The sequence below is a fragment of the Puntigrus tetrazona genome, chromosome 25 (genome assembly GCF_018831695.1).
Source record: "Puntigrus tetrazona isolate hp1 chromosome 25, ASM1883169v1, whole genome shotgun sequence".
NCBI classification, from domain to species: Eukaryota; Metazoa; Chordata; class Actinopteri; order Cypriniformes; family Cyprinidae; genus Puntigrus; species Puntigrus tetrazona.
In genome coordinates this window covers 862,585-882,601 of record NC_056723.1, presented here as the reverse complement: position 1 = coordinate 882,601, position 20,017 = coordinate 862,585, and the positions used below count along the sequence as shown (strand labels likewise).

The window sequence follows — 20,017 nt, the reverse complement described above, 5'->3', positions numbered from 1 at the left end:
TTAGGGCTCTTCGATGGGATACTTTTAGCCGTGAAGTGTCTACACTTCTAGAGCTGTTCCTCAGTATTTCTGGTACAAACATCTAAAACGTTTACCTGAGAACAAACTGGTTTCCCCAAAAAATGCACCAGTTTTTGTTTTTTAAAAAGGCAAGATGGCCATTTTTTTTTTCAGACTCCACTCTCAGATATTTGTTCTTGTTTTAAGCAAATCTAAACGTTGCCATATCTACAAGTAATGATCATAATATATATATATATATTTTTTGCATTAGTTTGCCAATTAGTGTAACTGTTTATAAGCTGCCCATTTCATATTAATTTGATGCAATTGGTGCAAAAACGTTAAGAGTTATACTCCAACCTAAAATGGTATCCAGTTGGCATCAATTTGTTGGTAATTCAATTTATGAGGGAAAATATCCACGTCATATATTCAGAATATAACGTGCACAAGCTCAACTTATATTGGACCTTTAAAACCTCGTCCGCTGCCTCGGACGTCACACCTGGGGCATTTGCAAGGCATCATAAAGCTCTTAAGCAGCGTTTTCGCACGTCTTTAAACCCGGTGGAGAATTTGTTGGCCTTTAAAGTGCGGTGTGAAATAACTGAGCGCTTCTAACGCTCTTCCTGGGTTTGGGTCTCCATGCAAACAGAGGCACACACCTGTTACCGGACATTTTCCCATGGTCTCTTGCCTCCGAACACACGGCCGTTAAGTTTACGGCCAAGCGACGTATTCGCCGGAGGTCAAAGAGTCGTTTGGCGCACAGCGAGACCGCTTTGTTGAGCTTAACGCTTAGGTTGGAGAAACCACAGCGAGACGTCATCACCTGCCAGAAAACAGGTCGTCCTGTTGAGCATTTCACGTATAGACCTGCACGGAAAAGTTAGTTTTGCAAAAAGTTTGCTCATCATTTAGTCCTTTTTGAATCTCAAGATTTTTCTTCCGCTCGCCAAGCCTGCATTTGTTTGATCCAAAAAAAACAGTAAAATTGTGAAACTGAAATGCGTCTTTTGAAGTTGAATCATCCTCGTTGGTACAAAAGATTTCCATTTCAGATAAATGCTGTTCGCATGAACTTTATGCTCGTTAAAGAAACACGTTTTCAGTTTCATGATAACAATAAAGGTTTTCGAGGAGCTAATCGGAACGCTTTCTGAGGATCATGTGACTCGAAAATCTGAAAATTCAGATTTGAAATCACAGGAATAAATTAGATTTTAAAATATATATTTAAATAGAAAGCTATGGAAGCCCGTTTCACTTTTGAATAAAAAAAAAAAAATCTGACTTTTCATACAAATGATTTCAGAATTCATAATTTTTTCTTGTAATTGCAACTTTATAACTCACAATTGTATTATATGACTTTTTTTGCAATTGCAAGACCAATATTGAGAGAAAGCAGCTATCTCAAATGATTAAAAAAATCATAATATTACTGTATTTTAGATCAAATAAATGCAGATTTGATGAGAAGAGAATGACCTATGATCAACGCTGTTGATTCTGTGCAGGTCTATCATAGATATGGCCAACATGAATAACACTCTAGACGAGTAATTAACTGTAACTTGAGAGTTTATCTTTTTTTAAGTACCTCAGCTGTTGGTCTCGAGAACCTGTTGAACAAGCTTGCATCCAAAAATCCAGCACTCGAAGCGATGCTCCTGTCGGAGCTGCAGAAGAACCTGGTTGAAATCAGGGAAAAATACCTGGAAGACCTCAGAAGATTCATCTCAGGAGATGGATGCACTGATCTAACCGAACAAACCATGATCTGAGAACGAACAACGAAGCAATACATCACGCTTAAACAAACATTACTTCTAAATAATGTGTCATTTTTTTGCACATCTTATGTTATTGAGCACATAATTTTTACCTTAAATTCTAACTATAATTAGCTATACTCAAAAATGTTTAATTTGTGATGTTACGCGTTGAAAGGAGACTTAAGAATGCAATATATTTTCGTCATTGAATAAAGTATATTTACTCAAGTGTTTGTGCTTCTAATTGTAGTTTAGCTTACCTTTGTGATGCTTACCTTTGGGAAATCCCAAATTAATAGACTTATTATCAACCTTGCTGCTCCAGTTTGCATTTATTCAGATTACGGTAATCCGTCTGTATGACCCATCAATAAAATGACACCCGAAAGAACTGTGGATAATACATAACATACATTGTTTTGTAGTCAATGTTTTAATACAAATTGAGCGACAATTCTGACCAATGTGACATATTTTTAAAACCCTGATTAACAAAAGTGGAGTTTGCTTAGTACTTTTTCCTTTAACAAAAAAATCTTTTGAAACTCAGGGATATAAAAATATTAGCTTTAACTCAACATTTTACAAATATATACACGTTCATTTTCGCGAAGTTAAATTATTCTCTCCTTTAGTCTCTAAAAGCGGCTTCATAAATATTATATTCTTCTGGTTCTTTCAAAGACTATAGACTTATCACCTAACATGCAGCAGTTAAGCGTGGTTTAGATACTGCGTCGGCCATTAACTTCACTTCAACAAGTTGTTTTATAATTCGAAGCAACAGCTTGAGATTGAGATACTAGGAGTGTTTCCTTCCCAAGTCTATGAAATGATACAGTTTTTGCCCTTCCGTCCTCTCTTCTGTTTGGACTTTGTCCTTGTGCCAAAAGGAAGTTCATCCCCGTAATATTGGTACCGAGGTTGTCTTGGTTGTGGAATAGGCTGGCCCAAGAAAAAGCCTTCCTCCTCTGACTCCGATGATGAAGAGGAGCAGGTGGAGCACCAGTCATCTTCATCCCCATAAAGACGTGAAAACCTCTCCGCCGCCTGGTTGCGCAAACCGTACTCAGAGTCGGCGTGGGCATAGGTAGGCTGTCCGTAGTGAGAGTTAGGACCTGGCCCGTGCTGCCGGCGGTCCTCCTTGAAGCACATACGGCCCTTTTCTTTGGGCGCCAAGTGAAGAGCGTTGTCCGAACGGGATTTGCGACTCCTCCTTTTCCTGTGGTGATGGCGAGGACGCTGCTGGTCTTGCTCCTCAAAGTGATACGCTCGTCTCCGAGTGCGTTCGCTCATGGGATGCCGCCGAACCTCCAGATCATCATAACGTCCGTTATCCACAACATCATCGGAGAACTTCACCTGCTGCGGTTTGGACTGGGACTTGGACCTTCTCAGGACAGGTAAGTGAGGTGGTTTGGGCCTCTCCTCTGGGAGCGGAACCACCTGCTCCTGTTCCTCCTCTTCAATAACCTCCACGCGCTCGAGCTCAGAGGTGAGGCTCTTCAAGGAGTTGGTGCTCCTGTGCAACATCGATGAATTCAGCGTTCCCATGTTGCTGGCGTTCTCGCAGTGTTCGAGCTCGGAGAACTTTTGTAAGGAGTAGAGCAATGGTTTATCTTTAACATCCCCATCAACCGAAGCACCTAAAAGGAAACATGCAAGTTCAGCTTAGACAACAGAGCAAAATAAACTTTCGATTTTATAGGCCATCAGAGATGCAGACACTCATGTTTCAGTTTGCACTCAGCGTTGGGGAAAATTACTTTTAAAGGTAATGCATTACAGTATTGCATTACTACTAAAAGAAACTGATTGCATTATTTATTATAGAAAATAATGCATTATGTTACTTCTTGTAAAATTACTCCCAAAGCTGTCACTTGAAAAAGTAACTTGGATATTTTCTTGTTAATTTAAAAAAGTGATGCATTACTTTATTAGTTACTTAATAAAAGTAATCTGATTACATGACTTGTGTTTTAATGTGTTACTCCAACACAGTTGCACTCAAGAATATAATCAATTTCACATTGATCTTTCAGTCTCACCTGTAATATTGGAGAGTGCCAAGGAGTCCATCGAGTCTCTGATGTTCTTCTCTGCTTGCTTCAGCTCATCTGTGATGCATTCCAGCGAGTCATTATACCACTGTTTATCTTCATGCTTAAAGCTGGCTCCATGCTCCAAATCGAGCTCCTGGAGCTTTCTGCTGCTTGCAGGTCCAGGATGGCTTCCGTACGCAGAGTCACCTAGTCCATCCTGGGACTGTGCCCAGTACATGTCCGCCTTGTATTTTTTACTGGCCAGATTGCCATTCCCACCACCACCTGGCATCCTTGTCTCCATCTTGATTTTGACCTCAGAGTCGGTCGTCCAGAGGTCGGTCGGCCTGGAGTCGTCCGGCTGCTGAAACATCCCATGTTCGCCGAACTTGAGGAGGAGCTGGGTCATGTAGTCCTCGTGCTCAGCCCATTCCTCATGGTCCTCGGGGGCTTCTTGCTCTTCCCTGTTCCTCCAGAAGTGGTTGTCTGCAAAGCTTAGCTGTGACAGCTTGTTGGACAAGGTGTCTTCAGCGTTCCCTGAGAGTCCAGGGAACTTGTAGTTGCCTGCGGGCGAAAAGAGAAGCGACTGTCGGCACTGGTCTGCAGAGCAACTGCTTTTGCCCATCTTCACGCTGCGCCGTGATTCCCGAGATCTTGCGGATTGAAAGGCTGAATCGGAGGAATCCGAGGCATGGATGTCCTCTCCAATGCTGCAGGCCTTGGAACAGTAGATCCTGCCTTGTCTGGGTAGAAAGGGACAACCGAGCAAGGAACTCTTGCACTGAGCACAGCTAAAACAAGCATCAGTGGCGTGCCAATGAAGGCCATCATACGTCATTTGGGCATGGTCCACCCCTAAAAGAAAATAAACAGGAGTTAAAGGTCAGCTTCACAAAGGCAAAAGCGGGACGTGGTTTGTGGTGAATGACGTCGAGGCATCACAGAGACATTTGGGCTTACCGATGTGTTCACCGCAGGCCTCACAGTACTCGGCGTACAAAGACTCGAAGCAACCGCAGCAGTAAGGCCGACCATCCTTCATGATGTACCGCTGACCACCCAAGATGGTCTCGCATTCAAAGCAGGAAAAGTGCTTCATATGCCAGTGACGACCCTCTGCTTCCGTGCACTCGTCTGCAAAAATAATCTGAAAGGACAATGACGGCAAGAAATGAGTGATTGTTACATCACTGTATAGCTGACACCAAGTAATAATACTTCATTACAGTACTGAAAGGGTTAGCTCACCCTCATGTCATTCCAAACTCACAAGACCATCGTTCATCATCCCAAAAAAACCAAAAATAATTTTGGTCAAATCTAAGAGCTCTCGGTAGACAGTGATGCTATGTGTTTCTAGACCTGGGAACACTGCAGTTGCAAGGACATTGGTAAAACAAGGTTTACGTTCTCTAAAAATGGCAGATAGTAACTTGGGAAGAGGAACTGTTGAATAAATTATGTTATTATTGTTGTCTTTGTGCACAAAGGTATTCTCATAGCTTCGTAAAATTACGGTTGAACCACATGGACTATTTTACAGTATCATCGTTATGTTTCTGAAGATTGCAGTTGCATTACTGTCTAGAAACTTTCTAGAGAGCTCATAGATTGGATGAAAATATCTTCATTTGTTTGGAACGGCATAAGGGTGAGAAATCAATGACAGAATTTCTATTTTTGGACTCCCAAAAAACAACTTTCCTCATTTGCAAACAAGTTATCACAACAACTGCAGATGGTTTCATTTTCTGCTCAAGTCGAGTCTGGGGTGTGAGCAATGTTATATCATATAACATTACACAACTTTAATAAAGTCTGCTTTACGTTTTCGTTTTTTTCTTTTCTTGTTTGAACAAATCAGTTAAATGAATGATTCAGCGACTCACTAATTAACACAGTCCTGAATGAATCTTCCATTTGAATGAATCATTTATTGTGAATGACTTGCTGCCACCTACTGGCAGTTTTTATTTCACATTTCAAATCTTTGTTTCCACTTGGCATCTACTTATACGTTTATTCTTGAATGTAAAACGTGTTGAAGTATTGAAAAACAACACTTTTCATACTTAAGCGCAAACATGCATCACATACTAAAACATGCACTCAAGTAATATTCTAAATGATGACTTCAAGTGGCCATTTTCTGGTAATATATCTATACTTTTACTGAAGTGTGGCTTTCGGTTATCTCCTCCACCCAGCTGCAATACAACGGGCCTAGTTTCACGCACAGCAATGGCTTTTGAAAATCAAAACTCACCTCATCACAAGAGGAACAGCGTGGCTTTAGCAACTCAGCATGATGCCGTCCACAGTGGACCTTCCCGTCCTGGTAGAAGTAAATGAGATCGACCAGGAGCTCTCTGCAGGTGGAACACGTGAAGCACGCTGGGTGCCAACACTGACTAGGACCAGCCCGGGAAGCAAACACCGCCATCTCCCCTCCACCGACGTTCTCTCTGCACTGAAGAGGCAAAATGTTGAAGCAATCAGCATCAGACAGCTTTCAGCACAGATCTCTGGGTTCAAACACCTACGTGTTCACACGACGCATGGAGCATCGTCCTTGGCAGCAGTTTCAGAGTTCCTCGCCCGAGGGCCTCCTTCTTTCTCTGGATGCTAAACATGTGAAGCTCCTTCTTCTCCTCTTCGCTGAGAGACTGGCAGTATCGCACCTGAGAGAGACGTATAAAACGTGTTTGCCGTCAAACTATTCAGAAAGAAGCCCTTGCGGACCACACGCAGGTTTTTTGAGCAAGGATGCAGAGCTAGGAAAAAAGTACAGATGGAGTTGGACAAATTAAAAAGTATAAAAATGTGGAAAGAGACCGGTAGAAAATCTACGACTGGGAATACAGCAAATACATTTTCTGAAAGCTAAGCTGGATCCAACGAACCAAACTGCACTGCCGAAAAAAGATAAAATTATTATGTGGTTATATGCTTATCCCTACTGAAATGAACCCTTGAATACAGATCTTAACATTCATCCTTGTCTTGTGTTTTGTAAGGATTCTTTCCCTCACAGGACAAAAATGACTCCAAGCCCTAATAATAATACTAATTAAATATTGTCTATAGCCTTTGGGTTGGGTATAATTTTTTCTGAATTATTTCAGAAGTGTGTTTTAAAGATTCCATTTGTTCCTATAGTGGGTAAAATTCCTTTTTTAACCCCATAAAGTCCTTGAATAGATTCAATTATTATAATTTTTTATGCAATATCCACGTTAAAGTTTGCGATGAAACGAACAACATCAAATTGTTTTTAGACATTTTATCCATTTCTATGACGTAGTTAAAATGGCATGCAAAGGAAAGTATTGATAAAATGTAAAACGCAGAATTTTCTTGGTTTCCACGTTCTCTCTGTTATAAGCTAGGGGGTGATGTTAAATGGGATCATCAACACTAACTGCATATAAATGAAAATGAAATAAAATAAAAAAATTAATAAGGAAAAAAAAATGACCCGAGAGAAGGAAGGATGTCCAGAAACCTTTCCTTAGTCCATCTCTTACTCACTTTGGTGGATGCTTTTGTTTAACAGTACATTAATGCAAAGAACGATTAAATCTCAAGATAAAACAAGCAAGCGATGCGTATTCAAGCTGTGATCTGCAGAGTAATATACACTTAAAAATAAAAGGTGCTTTATAGAACCATCAAAGTTTTTCAGGTATTAAAGGTTCTTTATGAAACATTAACCTTAACTTTTAACACTGTACAAATAACAATAAAACTGCGTGTTATGGGACCCGGAGCGATGTCGATGCCACATGTCCGATCGAATCTCCCCGAGCAGCATCATGCAATCTTCCGCTCAAAAGTCTCATTGTACACGCACCCACAGAGATATGAAGGGACAAAGCTTCTTTCTGTGACGGCAGGGGATGTGGTGAAGCTCTAAACCCGTGAAGCTAAAAACACCCACACCACGCTGCAGCCGGAAAGCTATTTGAGGGGGTTTTGAAATGTGATGCGTGGGCATTCTGGACTGCAGCGACGCTGGGGAAACAATAGGGGCTTTCATGGCTGCTGATGAAGCTCCTCTTTCCTTTGTTTCTGTAAACTCACCTCATTGTCATGAGGAGGGAGCTGGTACAGGAGCTGTTTGATGCGGTATTTCTCCCCAGGGCTGTTCACATAAGGGACTTTGTCCTCAGGTAGGCAGGAGAAGTAGAGCTGGACCTGGAGGTGAGATGGAGACAGATCGCGTCAGTCAGAGTAACAATGAACTAGCTCAGGATAAACCTACACGAAACGTTCCCGAACAGCAAGAAGTCTCTTCTGCTCACCAAGCATTTATTATGCATTTATTGTGCATTTATTATGCATTTATTGCATCCCAAGCGCAAAGTGGTTTTAATATTTAAAATAACTGTTTTATACTGTAATTTATTACTGTATTTTTCAGCATCATTACTCCAGTCTTCAGAAATCATTCTGACATAGTATTATCAGTATCAACAAAAGAGTTGAGTCCATTAGATCTTTATATTAATTGAATAATGTTAAAAAAAAAGCGAAGATTAGGATTTATCTGAAATAAACTATACATGTAAAATTATATATGCCATTCAAAAGAGTTTTTTTTTTGGAAGGAAATAAAAGAATTTCTATAATTAAGCAAGGATGCATTAAACTGATGTAAAGTTTATGACAGAGATTTATAATGTTACAAAAACTATTTTTATTTGAGATAAATTCGTCGAAGTAACCTAAAAGCATTCTACTCTGCAACAATATAATAATAATAATAATAATAATAATAATAATAATAATAATAATAATAATAATAAAAGCATGTTTCAATAAATCAGAATATTAGAATGATTTCTAAAGGATCATGTGGCTGGAATAATGATGCTAAAAATTATAAAAAAAAATCAACTTTGAATTCACAAGAATAGAAAAATAAAAATAAATTATATATATATATATATATATATATATATATATATATATATATATATATATATATATATATATATATATATACACACACACACAGTAATCTTGCACTCTATCTGATCTTGCACTCTTTATCTATATATATATATATATATATATATATATATATATATATATATATATATATATATATATATATATATATATATATATATATATATATATATATATATATATATATATATATATAATTAATTAATTAATTTTTTTGCCTGCACTTTGGACCAGATAAATGAAGACTTGGCGAACAAAAGAGAAATCTTGCTGTTGAAAAGCGCTCAATCATCCCGATCTAACCAGAAGGTGTTTTTGTGGGTCATGGGTATTCGGTCTGATTCGTGTGTCTCTGTCAACAAAACCCTGAGGACTAAGTTGACCCTTTATAAAACTTGAGACACCGGTTTTGTCTTTTTACTGTACTCCATTGTGCTTCTCTGACACCGTGACCTCTGCCCTTTATGAGCGCCGGTCGTAACAGATAAATGGCTGGATGGAGCTTTCCTGCGTAAAGAGTGTCCCGCTGCGGTCGAGCCGGTCTACTGGAATGCCTTTTAGACCTGTTGATCGGCAGCGCCATAAATCACCCTCATATTACCTCTACCACTGAGCCTCAGGCTCTCGAACAACTCTATTCCTGAGTGTTTGTGTTCTTCCTCACAATGATCACCTATAACACGCAGGGCAATTCACAGAACGGCTGCTATAAAGGCATTACAGTCGACTCCTGCATTTAGCACAAAAGCTGCGCTGGGACTTTAGGGGTCTCCGAATTGCTTTCGACCTTTTCCCTCACCCGTCTCATCAGATTTTATTCAGGGGTGCTCTCGAGGCCAGAGCCAGGAAAAAAAAAAGAAAAGAAGAAAGCTGTGGCTGCGAGCTTGGCTGTTAGCGAGCCCCTTTGTCTGGCAGCTCGAGATAATGACTTGCAGATTTTCCATGAAGTAGTTTGTAAATAAAAAGCAGCATTTCCTGTTCCCAAATGCCTGTGGGGTGCTTCCTTCGCAGTTTAGCTGCGTCTGCAAAAACGCAGTCGGGTCCTCTAAATCTCAGTGACTGCGACTGGCTCCGCCGACAAAAACCGTCGAGCGATGGTTTGGAATTTTTTAATAAAGATCACATCTGGAGCATTTACTGTAGAACAGCTTCATCTCGAAGTGCATGTCAACACTGAGCAGAACTCAAGACATGCGCCTACTTTGCATTTTGTGACACAGCTGTTATTGGACTGCAGTTTTTCCCCCTCGAACAATGACTTCATTTTTCTAAAGACCTTGCCATTTTGGCTTTGGGCTGCCTTTAACTATTTTCTAACCCAAATGTGTTGTTTCGGCAAAAACGCCGAAGCTTCGAGGTAAGCTCTCTGTTAAACCTGTGCTAGCAAAACGAGTCGCAATGAGAAAAGTTTGACATTGTCCATTTAAAAAGATTTTTGGGGTTTTTTTTTTTTGGGAACATGGCGTAAAATGACTAATCTACACCTGTTTGAAGCCGATGGACTCCAAAAAGTTCCAAAACAAGATAACAGAGCAACGTTACTTTTTTTTCAATAATAATTACATATAAGAAAAATAATGCATTTATGTATTACCACATTTGCCTCTCTGTGCACACTTACTGTATTTTTACCATTTGGTTTTCGGGCAACAAAATGAGTGTGAAACGGTTAAGAAAACTTTCAAAATCAGCCCTTGTACATTTCGGGAGCACGGGTCAGAAACGGCCGCTACGTTCTAGACTGGGATGGTCGTACCTGCTCCGGTCGGAGTCCCGGCGGCACCCATGCGTACTCCTCCAAGGCGCAGCCGGAGTCGTCATCCGAGGTGGAGCTCCGCTGGAAGCCGAACGCGAGCTTGCTGACCTTCGGCTCCGTGTCCAGCGGCCTGATGGCGCCGTGGAAGCCGCCGCAATTCTCCAGGTTCATCGGAAAGACCTCCTAAAGAGGGAACACGGATCAGTGAACCGCACGATAAAACGCCTCGTGTTGGGATGAGAACAGAAACGCAACTGGAATAAAGATTTAATGGCAGTTACGGTAACCTCCATCCAGCTCTGTTAAATAGATTCTGCTCATAAAACGATGGCAGTTTTATTGTTACTGCTATTGTGCCGAGTTTTGCCGTGATGTGGTCGGACGTTCCCTCAGTCCTAACTCTTTTACAGTCTATTTACTTTAATGCATTTTCCTGACTCATCATCACCGTGGAAGCTTTCTGGTATTTTCCATTTCCTTCTACTGGGACTCTCTTCTGGTTACTAACGCACGCCATACATACGACTTTTCCCAACAAGAGTTTATTCAGACTGAAACTTCTCTCGCGCTCTTCCCTGTCACTCCTTTGAAGTCCATTCGGGACACAAAGCATAACAAAGCCATATGGTAATGCTCGGAAAGCATGTCTTTCTTCTGCTGTTTGTGGAGGACGGTGTTTTAGAAGCTGCCACGCCGCATCACGTCCTGCTGAGTGACGTATCATCTGACGCTTTGATCTCTGGAGCTGCTGCTTTTGGAATGAAAACAGGTGAGATGGATGGACTGAACTCGCCGACAGGTGTTAGCTCCTCGCGCGCCAATTTGGACTGGTTTGAGAAGATAAAGCGCTGGGGTGAATCTAACAAAAAGTGTCAAGAAGTGAGGAGAACGAGATACCAGAATATCTAAAAAGTACGCGGATCTTCTAAACAAGTAAAAGCATTGTGTCATTGGTTGAAAGATTATTTAGCTTGTTCTAAGCATAAATTCGTTTTTTCTTAGATTATTTGGCTTAATCCGTTGGCAGATAAATTTTCTCGTTTCAGCAAGTAATTTGTAAAATCCTTCTTGATTTAGGAATTTATTTTTTAGATATTTTGGCTGAAAACGAGGCAGAAAAACTTGAAAATATGCTTACTTTTCATCAAATCAATTTGGAAAATATCAAATAATAAAAAATTTAAAAATGACTGCATGCATACTTAAAATGATTAATCTTGCATGTTGTGACTATCCAACCAGATTGGAGCAATGCATCGGTAAAAATAAGTAAAATTTAATGGAGTTTCACAAAAACGCACATTATCAGAAGACTCAACTATACATAAATGCTTGGTGAGTGTCTTTCACTGTAATTAAATTAAAACTTGTATCTGTTCCAATCATGATGGAGGAAAAACAGAAACAACCCAACATGGTTTTCAGTTAAGTTGGAAATCATACAGACACCTTGACAAAACCACCACTATATGGAGGGTGTGTTTACTTTATTTGGAGTTTTTAAACGGTTCTCAAAAACAAGACTCCTCAATAATTAACCTGGTTGTGTAGTTTTAGCAGAAGCGATGTATTCCCTGCCATGTTACAAATGCTCAAGTCCACCTTCCAGTGGTGCAAAATCCACTACGACCTGATATTTTCTTCCGAGGAAGTCCATGAAAATAGCTCAAAGTGGCAACACCCAAAAACGGTCTCCTTAAGTATGCTAATTTCTGTCTAAGATGCCATCAGCATCACTTCCTGAGCCTCCAGATCTAATCAACAACCCAAGTGAAGAGAAACCTCAGTAATGTTCCATTGAAAATAAACAGCTATTTTACGATTGAGTGGCTCTGAGTGAATCGCAGGGACCTCGGGGAACCCAAGGCAGTTCCTGTCTGAAAAAACCCCTCCGGCCGCGAGTGTTTAACAGCCCGCTCTCTTGTAGAGCTGCTTGTTAACATGACTTTGGAGGTCTGAGATGCATATCTGTTAGATCCACCCACTGGAGGCCTGAATGGCCCTCGGTAGGGGGCAGATGGGTGGAGGGGATGGACCCCGGGTGATCACATAGCGGACTCATATGGTAATGGACCCTCAGCACAGCAAAGAGCCATCGGACTTCTTTACTTTCCGTTTAAATAATGCATCGCTTCTCAAGGCTAATGATAATCGCGCGACTGTTCGACACAACAGAATCATTTGCATGCGTGCGTTCTGAGGACGCCGTCTTGAAAAGCCCATTTCCACAACTTTAGGACGACCGTTAAGTTGCCGTACTCACAGAAATAGCACGCGTTGAGCCAAGTCCCATCACTGCGAGCGCAGCATTAGTTAGACCAGCAGAATCACGCTTTAATAACCAGACCATAATCTCATTTTTCCCAGCTAAATGACACTCATTATAGGTGCATTAAAAAGGATGCGGTCGATGAGATGATTATGAATGGCGTGTGTGTAAAAGCGGGCCGGGGAAATGTGGAAACGGTCACATTGCTGCCAGTTGGGTAGATCCGCTGGCACCGATGCCGCTCCATTAGTCCGGCCCGTCGGGACATGTTTGATTTGGCCCGGTCCAGATCTGAGCCAGCGCTCGGGTTTAATGTTAAGAACAGCAGAACTGGCAGACGATGTGAGCGAGGAGTTTCTCTCCGCGGCCGTGGTGCCAGTAATAAAACTCCCATCCAACGAATATAGGCATTTGTTACGACATGTCGCTTCCCAAAACACTTCAAAAGGAAAGCATCTTTGAATCTTCTCGAACAAACAAATCCAGAAAACTAAACTTAAGCTGGAACTAAAACCCTCGTGTGGGCAATTAATTAGATCGTTTTTTTACTAGTCGCCAGTAAATCACAGATATAGGTAAAACGGAGCCAAAATAATACTGATATATGTGACCGTAAGAGTCGTATGAAATCCCAATAAATCTTCTTTCTATTGATGTATGGTTTGTCTGAGAGACATCTATCTGAAAATCTGGAATCTGAGGGTGGAAAAAAAATACAAAAGTTGAGAAAATCACCTTTAAAAAGTTCTTAGCAATGCATATTCCTTATTATTAAAAAAAATAAGCTTTGATATATTTAGGTGGGAAATTTGCTAAATATCTTCATGGAGTATGATCTTTACTTAATATCATAATGATTTTTGGAATAAAAGAAAAATGCATAATTTCGATAATAAATCAATATATTGTTGGCTATCACTACAAATATACCTGCGCTTTTATGACAGTTTTTGTGCTCCAGAGTGAACATATCATAAATGATGATGGAAAATTAGACGTACGTAGAATATATGTTAAATTAAAGCACCACTTCAAATATATAGGCCACTCAAAATTCATTACTAACCCAAAGAAAATGAAGGAAAGCATAAACAATTTAGTCTGTTAGTCTGTTAATTAGATGAATAGACATGGATATCGTCTAAATACCAATCATGGGAACTAGTTACTAGTGTTTAACTGCTGCTTATCTAAAAAAACATATTTATTAATGCCTTTCCTATCAAGTGCTCTAATCCTCCCAAAAATAAATGGATCATCAGAGAATGGTAGATGTTGGAAACAGGAAGGATGGCAGTGTTTACTCATTTCGGAGCATTTGGGTGATCCTCCCAAACTTTTGGCCAAACTTTGAAGAACTCGAGTGTTATTCCAGGACCAAATGGTTTCGAGGCTTGTCCCAACAGACTGAAGACCACCTGCGTTCTGACCCGCTGGAGCCAGATGATATTTATCCACGACACACCTCTCTGACACCTTTTTCTTTTCAACAGAGTACGAACAGACCTAGATCTGAGGAGTTTATAAAAGCTTCCAAATATAACTGGAAGTAGGACGTGACACAGTGAAATATAGGTTAGAGTCCCAGCAGGAAAGACTCTCAACGTGATATACAGCGCAAAAACCCAACGGCGACCTTACCTTCGCGCTCAGCAACGTCTTCGTCCTGTTCAATGCTTTCCGAAGCAAACCGCGTTCGCCAAAAGTCCCGTGTTACATGTTCTCAGTGTGAGCCTCATCCCATCTAAATCCAAAGCAGACGTGGTCTCGTAATTCTCATGCACGACGTGTACAGTAGAGTGTTTGGAGAGCAACTCCAGCAGATGGCTCTTCCATTTACTGCAGTCCTGTGGAGCCACTCCCCCACAAACCATAGCTCGGCCCTCAGCGTGGGCTCCGGACCCTCTAAACCAAACCCCCTTCACTTCAAACACAGAACAGCAGCGGTCAGTTTCTACACCCCTTCCTCGGGTTTCTTGAGCAACTCGTTTTTTTTTCCTTCTTAAAGTGCGAAAACACCCAACAAATCACTTGTGTTTTTTCTTATCCATTTAAATGGCATGTCAATGTTATCAGGATCTGGTCGTAAAGACTTTACAATTGAACATGTTATTTGCCCTTTGTTGCTAAAAATGGAAACTAAAGGGCTCAAATTTTCTTCCAGGACAAATTTCTAACCTTTTTTAAAGCCAAGACACATAAGAAGTAAATACATGCATACATAACAAGTAAGTGAATTCATTATTAAAATAGAATAAAATATTTGCTAGTGACGTCCAAAAAATAAACCAGTTTTCATTTATTTATTTTTTTTAGGTGTTTGTTTAAAAGCAAAAAAATACACCAATGGTGTAAGGGGAATTAACTTAATTTTAATGGAAAGAAATAAATAAATTGAAAAAAAATAAAATAAATAAATATATATAAAATATATATATATATATATATATATATATATATATATATATATATATATATATATATATATATATATATTATTTTTTTTTATTTATTTTTTAAACAAACAATCAATTTTAAACAATTTCTTAGAAGACAAGACTTTTCATTTTGCATCTACAGTAAAGATAAAAAAACAACAACTTTTTTTAGATAATCTAAAAAGTTTAAAATATTGCGCAGAAAAATCACCTAATTAATTAATGAACTTTAATATTTATATTTTTATTTATAATTTATTCTAAAAAAAAAAACCCCAAAAAATCTATGTAAAAAGCCAATATAGACCGTTAAAAAAAACTATTTCTATCACAGTCTACTAAAAGTATCTAAATTTTATTTTGTCTTTTGGCACTTAAAACAAGCAAAAACAACTGACAAATCACGAATTTAGCTGCAGTGGGCTTTCATGCATTAATAGTTTCGGTCAAACGGCTCTCTTTCACCAGACTCCACATGGTACCTTACAGAGCGTTTCCATGCGAATCGAAAAGGCCGTCCCTATCAGAGCCAATCCACTTCCGTACCAAAGTGTTTTTGGGGAAATACACCATATCGGGAGGCCAGTTCTGAAGTCCACACAGTTCCCAAACCACCGGGAGACCACAAGAAGGGGCTTCTCCTTCATACACGCGCCAGAAAAACAAACCTACAGGAGCTCTTTGACTGAGCACAGCTGGAAAACCATGACGACTGCAAGAATGGAAACGAGCGCCGTACAGTCAGCCGACCCCAAAAACCTCAGGGTCCTGCCTAAAGAGAGAGAGTTTACCTCATTCCGCCTTAATTTCCTCTGGAATGTGCTAAAGGTGAAGACCTTCCTGTTGTTTAAACAAACAGAGCTCCGTCCAGGAGGACCAGGCCTCGTTTTCCTGAACCAGCGACGCTCGGGGAAGTTATGAAACTGGATGCTTCTACCCAGGGTGGTCTTTGTCGCTACCTCAAGCGGTGAGGTACGAACCAACAACTCCGTGCTCGTGAAATGGAAACTTTCCTCAAAAAGCGTCGGATTCAACAGCTCGGTTAATTGGCCAATGACGGCGGCCCACAACTGCGGCTTCAATCCGTCCTAATTGCCTTTCTTCCCCAAAACGCAATCCAACCTACGCCCGCATCAGGTCGCGAACGCTCACTAAGCTTTTTACGAGCGCTGGCTTGAATAAAGAGGGGGGTGACGGGTTGGGGTTTTTTTCGGAGGACAACGCCATTGTTGCGTTCAAGGCCACAGAGGTGCAAACACAGCAGGAGCCGGTCCGAAGCACGGCCCTTTGTGCCAGAGAAACAAAGAGGAAGAGGGAGTTCGTACCCCCTCGTATTAACGGCTCGCCGAAAGATAAACAAACCCCCTGACTCACTAAGAGGCTTTTCACGCATCTGAAACCAAGCGTCACGTGCTGAGAAACGGTGTCGGACTCCAGATAGGGAAGGAATCGCTTCGGGGTCAGAGCGGATGATGACGCTTTGAAGAAGCCAACGGCTGCAAGTTCACGGCTTGAGAAACCAGTATAAAAATGCAGGCCTCAAATGTGAGAATCATAAAAGCTCAAGTGTATTTACGGCAATAGACAACAATACACTGCTTGGGTCAAGCGGGCAATTCTTTGTGCCAAAAATCATTGGGATATTACGTAAAGATCACGTTGCATGAAGATATTACAATATAAGACAACTTCAAAGGCGATTTTCTCAATATTTCACTTTTTTTGCACCCTCAGATTCCAGATTTTCTAATAGATTTATCTCAGATATTGTTCTATAGTTAACAGATAACCAGTGCAGCATTGTTTTGGTTCCTTTAGATCTTCGGTGTTGAGCTTAAAGCGTAAACTAAGGAATACATTCACTTATGATATGAAATAAAACTCATTTCGAGTCTTATGTAAATGTATGAGAAATGCATCTGGTCACTGAAGTCTGAAAAAGATGTTTTAATACTTTATTTATCTCATTTTTGACAACGTGGATGAGTATACTACAAATACAAAAAGTTAAACGGTGATATCTTAATCTTAATGTAGTTGTGAGCCGTCAGAGCTGTCTGTCCGCTCAACGCTTGAGAAACCGCTCGTCTTTCACACGGTTCCCGAAATAACATTTAGCTCTTCAGTGTTAAAGCAATAGAATTGCATGCTTGTCTCGCTTTTCTACTTTTTTCTGCATGCATGCATATTTTTTAAGTTTCTTTTCAGTTTTTTGCATCTCAAGCAAATGCATCTTGATTCAAGATCTTCAGACATTGGTCCTAAAAAGACCAAAACACCAAGTCACCTTTAATAATAATCAGCATAATAGTCCGTTCTAAATATTAATGCTGCTGTGTGACGATATCGAGCTGAGCCGTACCGAGTCCGGACGTCATTTATACGATCTCCTGAACCAAGAAAAGCCTAGAGTAGAGCCCTTCACGCGAGGTGTTCAGGACGACCCTGAAAATAGAGCAATCCATCACGCCGCCGCCTTTAGCTCTCGTTTCACAGTTCAGGGATGAACAAGGATTCCAGCGCAATATAAAACAGGACGAGTCACACATCCCTGACCCGGGGTCCTTTCTGAGCGCGAGGGGCTCGTAAATCTCACGGCCACAGAGATTCAAACGGCTCTTCACACCTGGCTCCGAGCTCTCGGGCCGTAAAACAGACCCGGCGTGTCCAGACGCGACTCGGGCCCCCGAAGGGCCGACCCACATCTGACAGCGTCCCAAATCCGGGCTCTTAATGTGGGCTAATTATCACGCGGGCGCCGTCAAACCAGCGCATGCAGCTAATTAGGCCTAAATCGATTAAATAGGCCTTTTAGATGCATTTGAGTCAAAGACGTCCACAGGAAGAAAGGTTTGGAGAATAAAATGGCTGAAATGACGGCACATGGTCATTCGGTGTAACGCGACGTTTATATAAAACGCTGTACGTAATAAAAACGTATACGCTCCCATATACTTTTCTATGTTTTAACGCGCTTTAAATAGAGTAAAATTAGAGTAAAATTACAACGAATTAATATTTGAGGTGAAAGTAATTCATCTTTTAATGTGTCATAACTAGATTTTTGCGATAAAATTTAAAACAAAATTAGTAAATCAGTAGAAAATGTGTGATATTTATTTTCGGCTCAGAAAAACTAAAAGAAAAGTGCGATTAATATAAACAGAAATAGTTTTACATTTTTGGGGGGAAAAAACTAAAACAATTTAATGCAATATTACACTCATTATTATTATTTTGATAAATCAATTGACGTCTTTGACCCATGTATATATATATCCATTTAATTTCTGCATGATGTTACAATACTAAATGCATTTTCATTTTATATGTTAGATATCTGTTCTAGAAAACATCACAAACGCTGGTGGAGAAATTCACTTTGCCCTGTAAAAATTATTTAACATTTGTATTGAAATTGTGTTTTTCACTGGGAAGTGCCGTAAAAATCAGTATATTTTATTTTAACATTAACAGCATTTCTTATGCCATCTCGCATCCCAAGTAAATTGATTTAAAGTCTTAGATATTTTAATAGAAAACAAGACAAAAATGCTGAGTGAGAAAATTCATTTGTCCGGGGAAAATTATTTACAAATACTTGAATATTTAGTTATTTTTTCTCAATAAGCCAAAACAAATGTAACCAAAAAGCCAATATAGACCAACAACACACATTTAGATTACACACATTACACAAACTATGATTTAATAAAAAAAAAAATCTATATATAAATATATATATAAATATATATATATAAAAAAAAAAATATATATATATAAATATAAATATATGTAAATATATATATATATATATATATATATATATATATATATATATATATATATATATATATATATATATATATATAAAAATAATGCCATTCATATTTGTTAGTAATAAAATATATTTCTGCACTCAAAAAATGTAAAAAAAAATGTATATTGAATTAAATTGTAAAAAGAAATACCTTTATTCTGTTAAAATATCTGACAATTATGTGCAAGCAGTGTTAAATTGCTTAAAACGTATGACAATGAAAAAAATGGGATTCATATCAATGATAAATAAACAAATGGTGCGTTTAAAACTTTAAAATATTACACAAATCTGTCATTTCCACATGCATCGAGTTTAAGCAGTTTACTCCAAAAGGATGGCCTTTGGATCTTCAATCCCAAACGCAGGCCTAGATGTTTTAATGAGCAACAAGCGCTCCGGATATATCCCAGCATGCTTTGGGGGCCGGCCTTTGGGGGTCGGCCCGGAGCGATGGCCCTGAGTTTGGCTGCTATTTATGACCGTTAGCAGCTATTGTTGCAGGCGGACCTCAGTGGTGTCCACTCCTTATCATAAAAGCGAGGCTGTTCTGGGGCTTTAATGACCCGCCGATGGCCGTTATCAGAACACAGGCCTGACAAAGGACCGGCCGTAAAGAACAATAAAACACTGTTATCCTACTGTAAAAGGCAATGGCCGCGAGGTCAACCGCTGCAGATATTGACTCAGATTATCACCGTCAAACAAAATACCTTTATTGAGTGTGGAATCCAGCAAAACTCAACACAAATGATACTAAAAGTCACCTTTTGTTGAGCACTTTGAGCTTTGCCAGTGACTTTTGACCTCGCTCAGACTACTTCCACATAAGCTTTGATGCAAATACTGAAAAAAGCCTGTTTGGTTGGCATACATTCAATGCTTAAGTGATTTTAAACATTTTTTGAGTTTACTATAAACGCAGGGTTTTTAA

At 39.7% G+C, this 20,017-nt stretch overlaps 1 protein-coding gene across 2 annotated transcripts in view; it reads right to left on the bottom strand.

Moving 5' to 3' along the window:
• Nucleotides 1-2,195: 2,195 nt before the first annotated feature.
• The window catches only part of prickle1a (prickle homolog 1a), a 25,426-nt gene continuing 7,604 nt past the window's right edge, over nt 2,196-20,017 (bottom strand). Inside the window, exons 1-8 of one of the 2 annotated variants that reach the window (XM_043228676.1) lie at nt 14,467-14,714; nt 10,557-10,739; nt 7,910-8,023; nt 6,370-6,507; nt 6,093-6,296; nt 4,787-4,973; nt 3,833-4,681; nt 2,196-3,427 (exon numbers count right to left, since the gene is read on the bottom strand). In XM_043228676.1, the coding sequence (XP_043084611.1) occupies nt 2,607-3,427; nt 3,833-4,681; nt 4,787-4,973; nt 6,093-6,296; nt 6,370-6,507; nt 7,910-8,023; nt 10,557-10,727 (2,484 nt within the window). In that variant the 5' untranslated portion in view covers nt 10,728-10,739; nt 14,467-14,714 and the 3' untranslated portion in view covers nt 2,196-2,606. Of the gene's footprint in view, nt 3,428-3,832; nt 4,682-4,786; nt 4,974-6,092; nt 6,297-6,369; nt 6,508-7,909; nt 8,024-10,556; nt 10,740-14,466; nt 14,715-20,017 lie in introns of those variants that run through there. The other variant, XM_043228675.1, reaches the window with a different exon arrangement.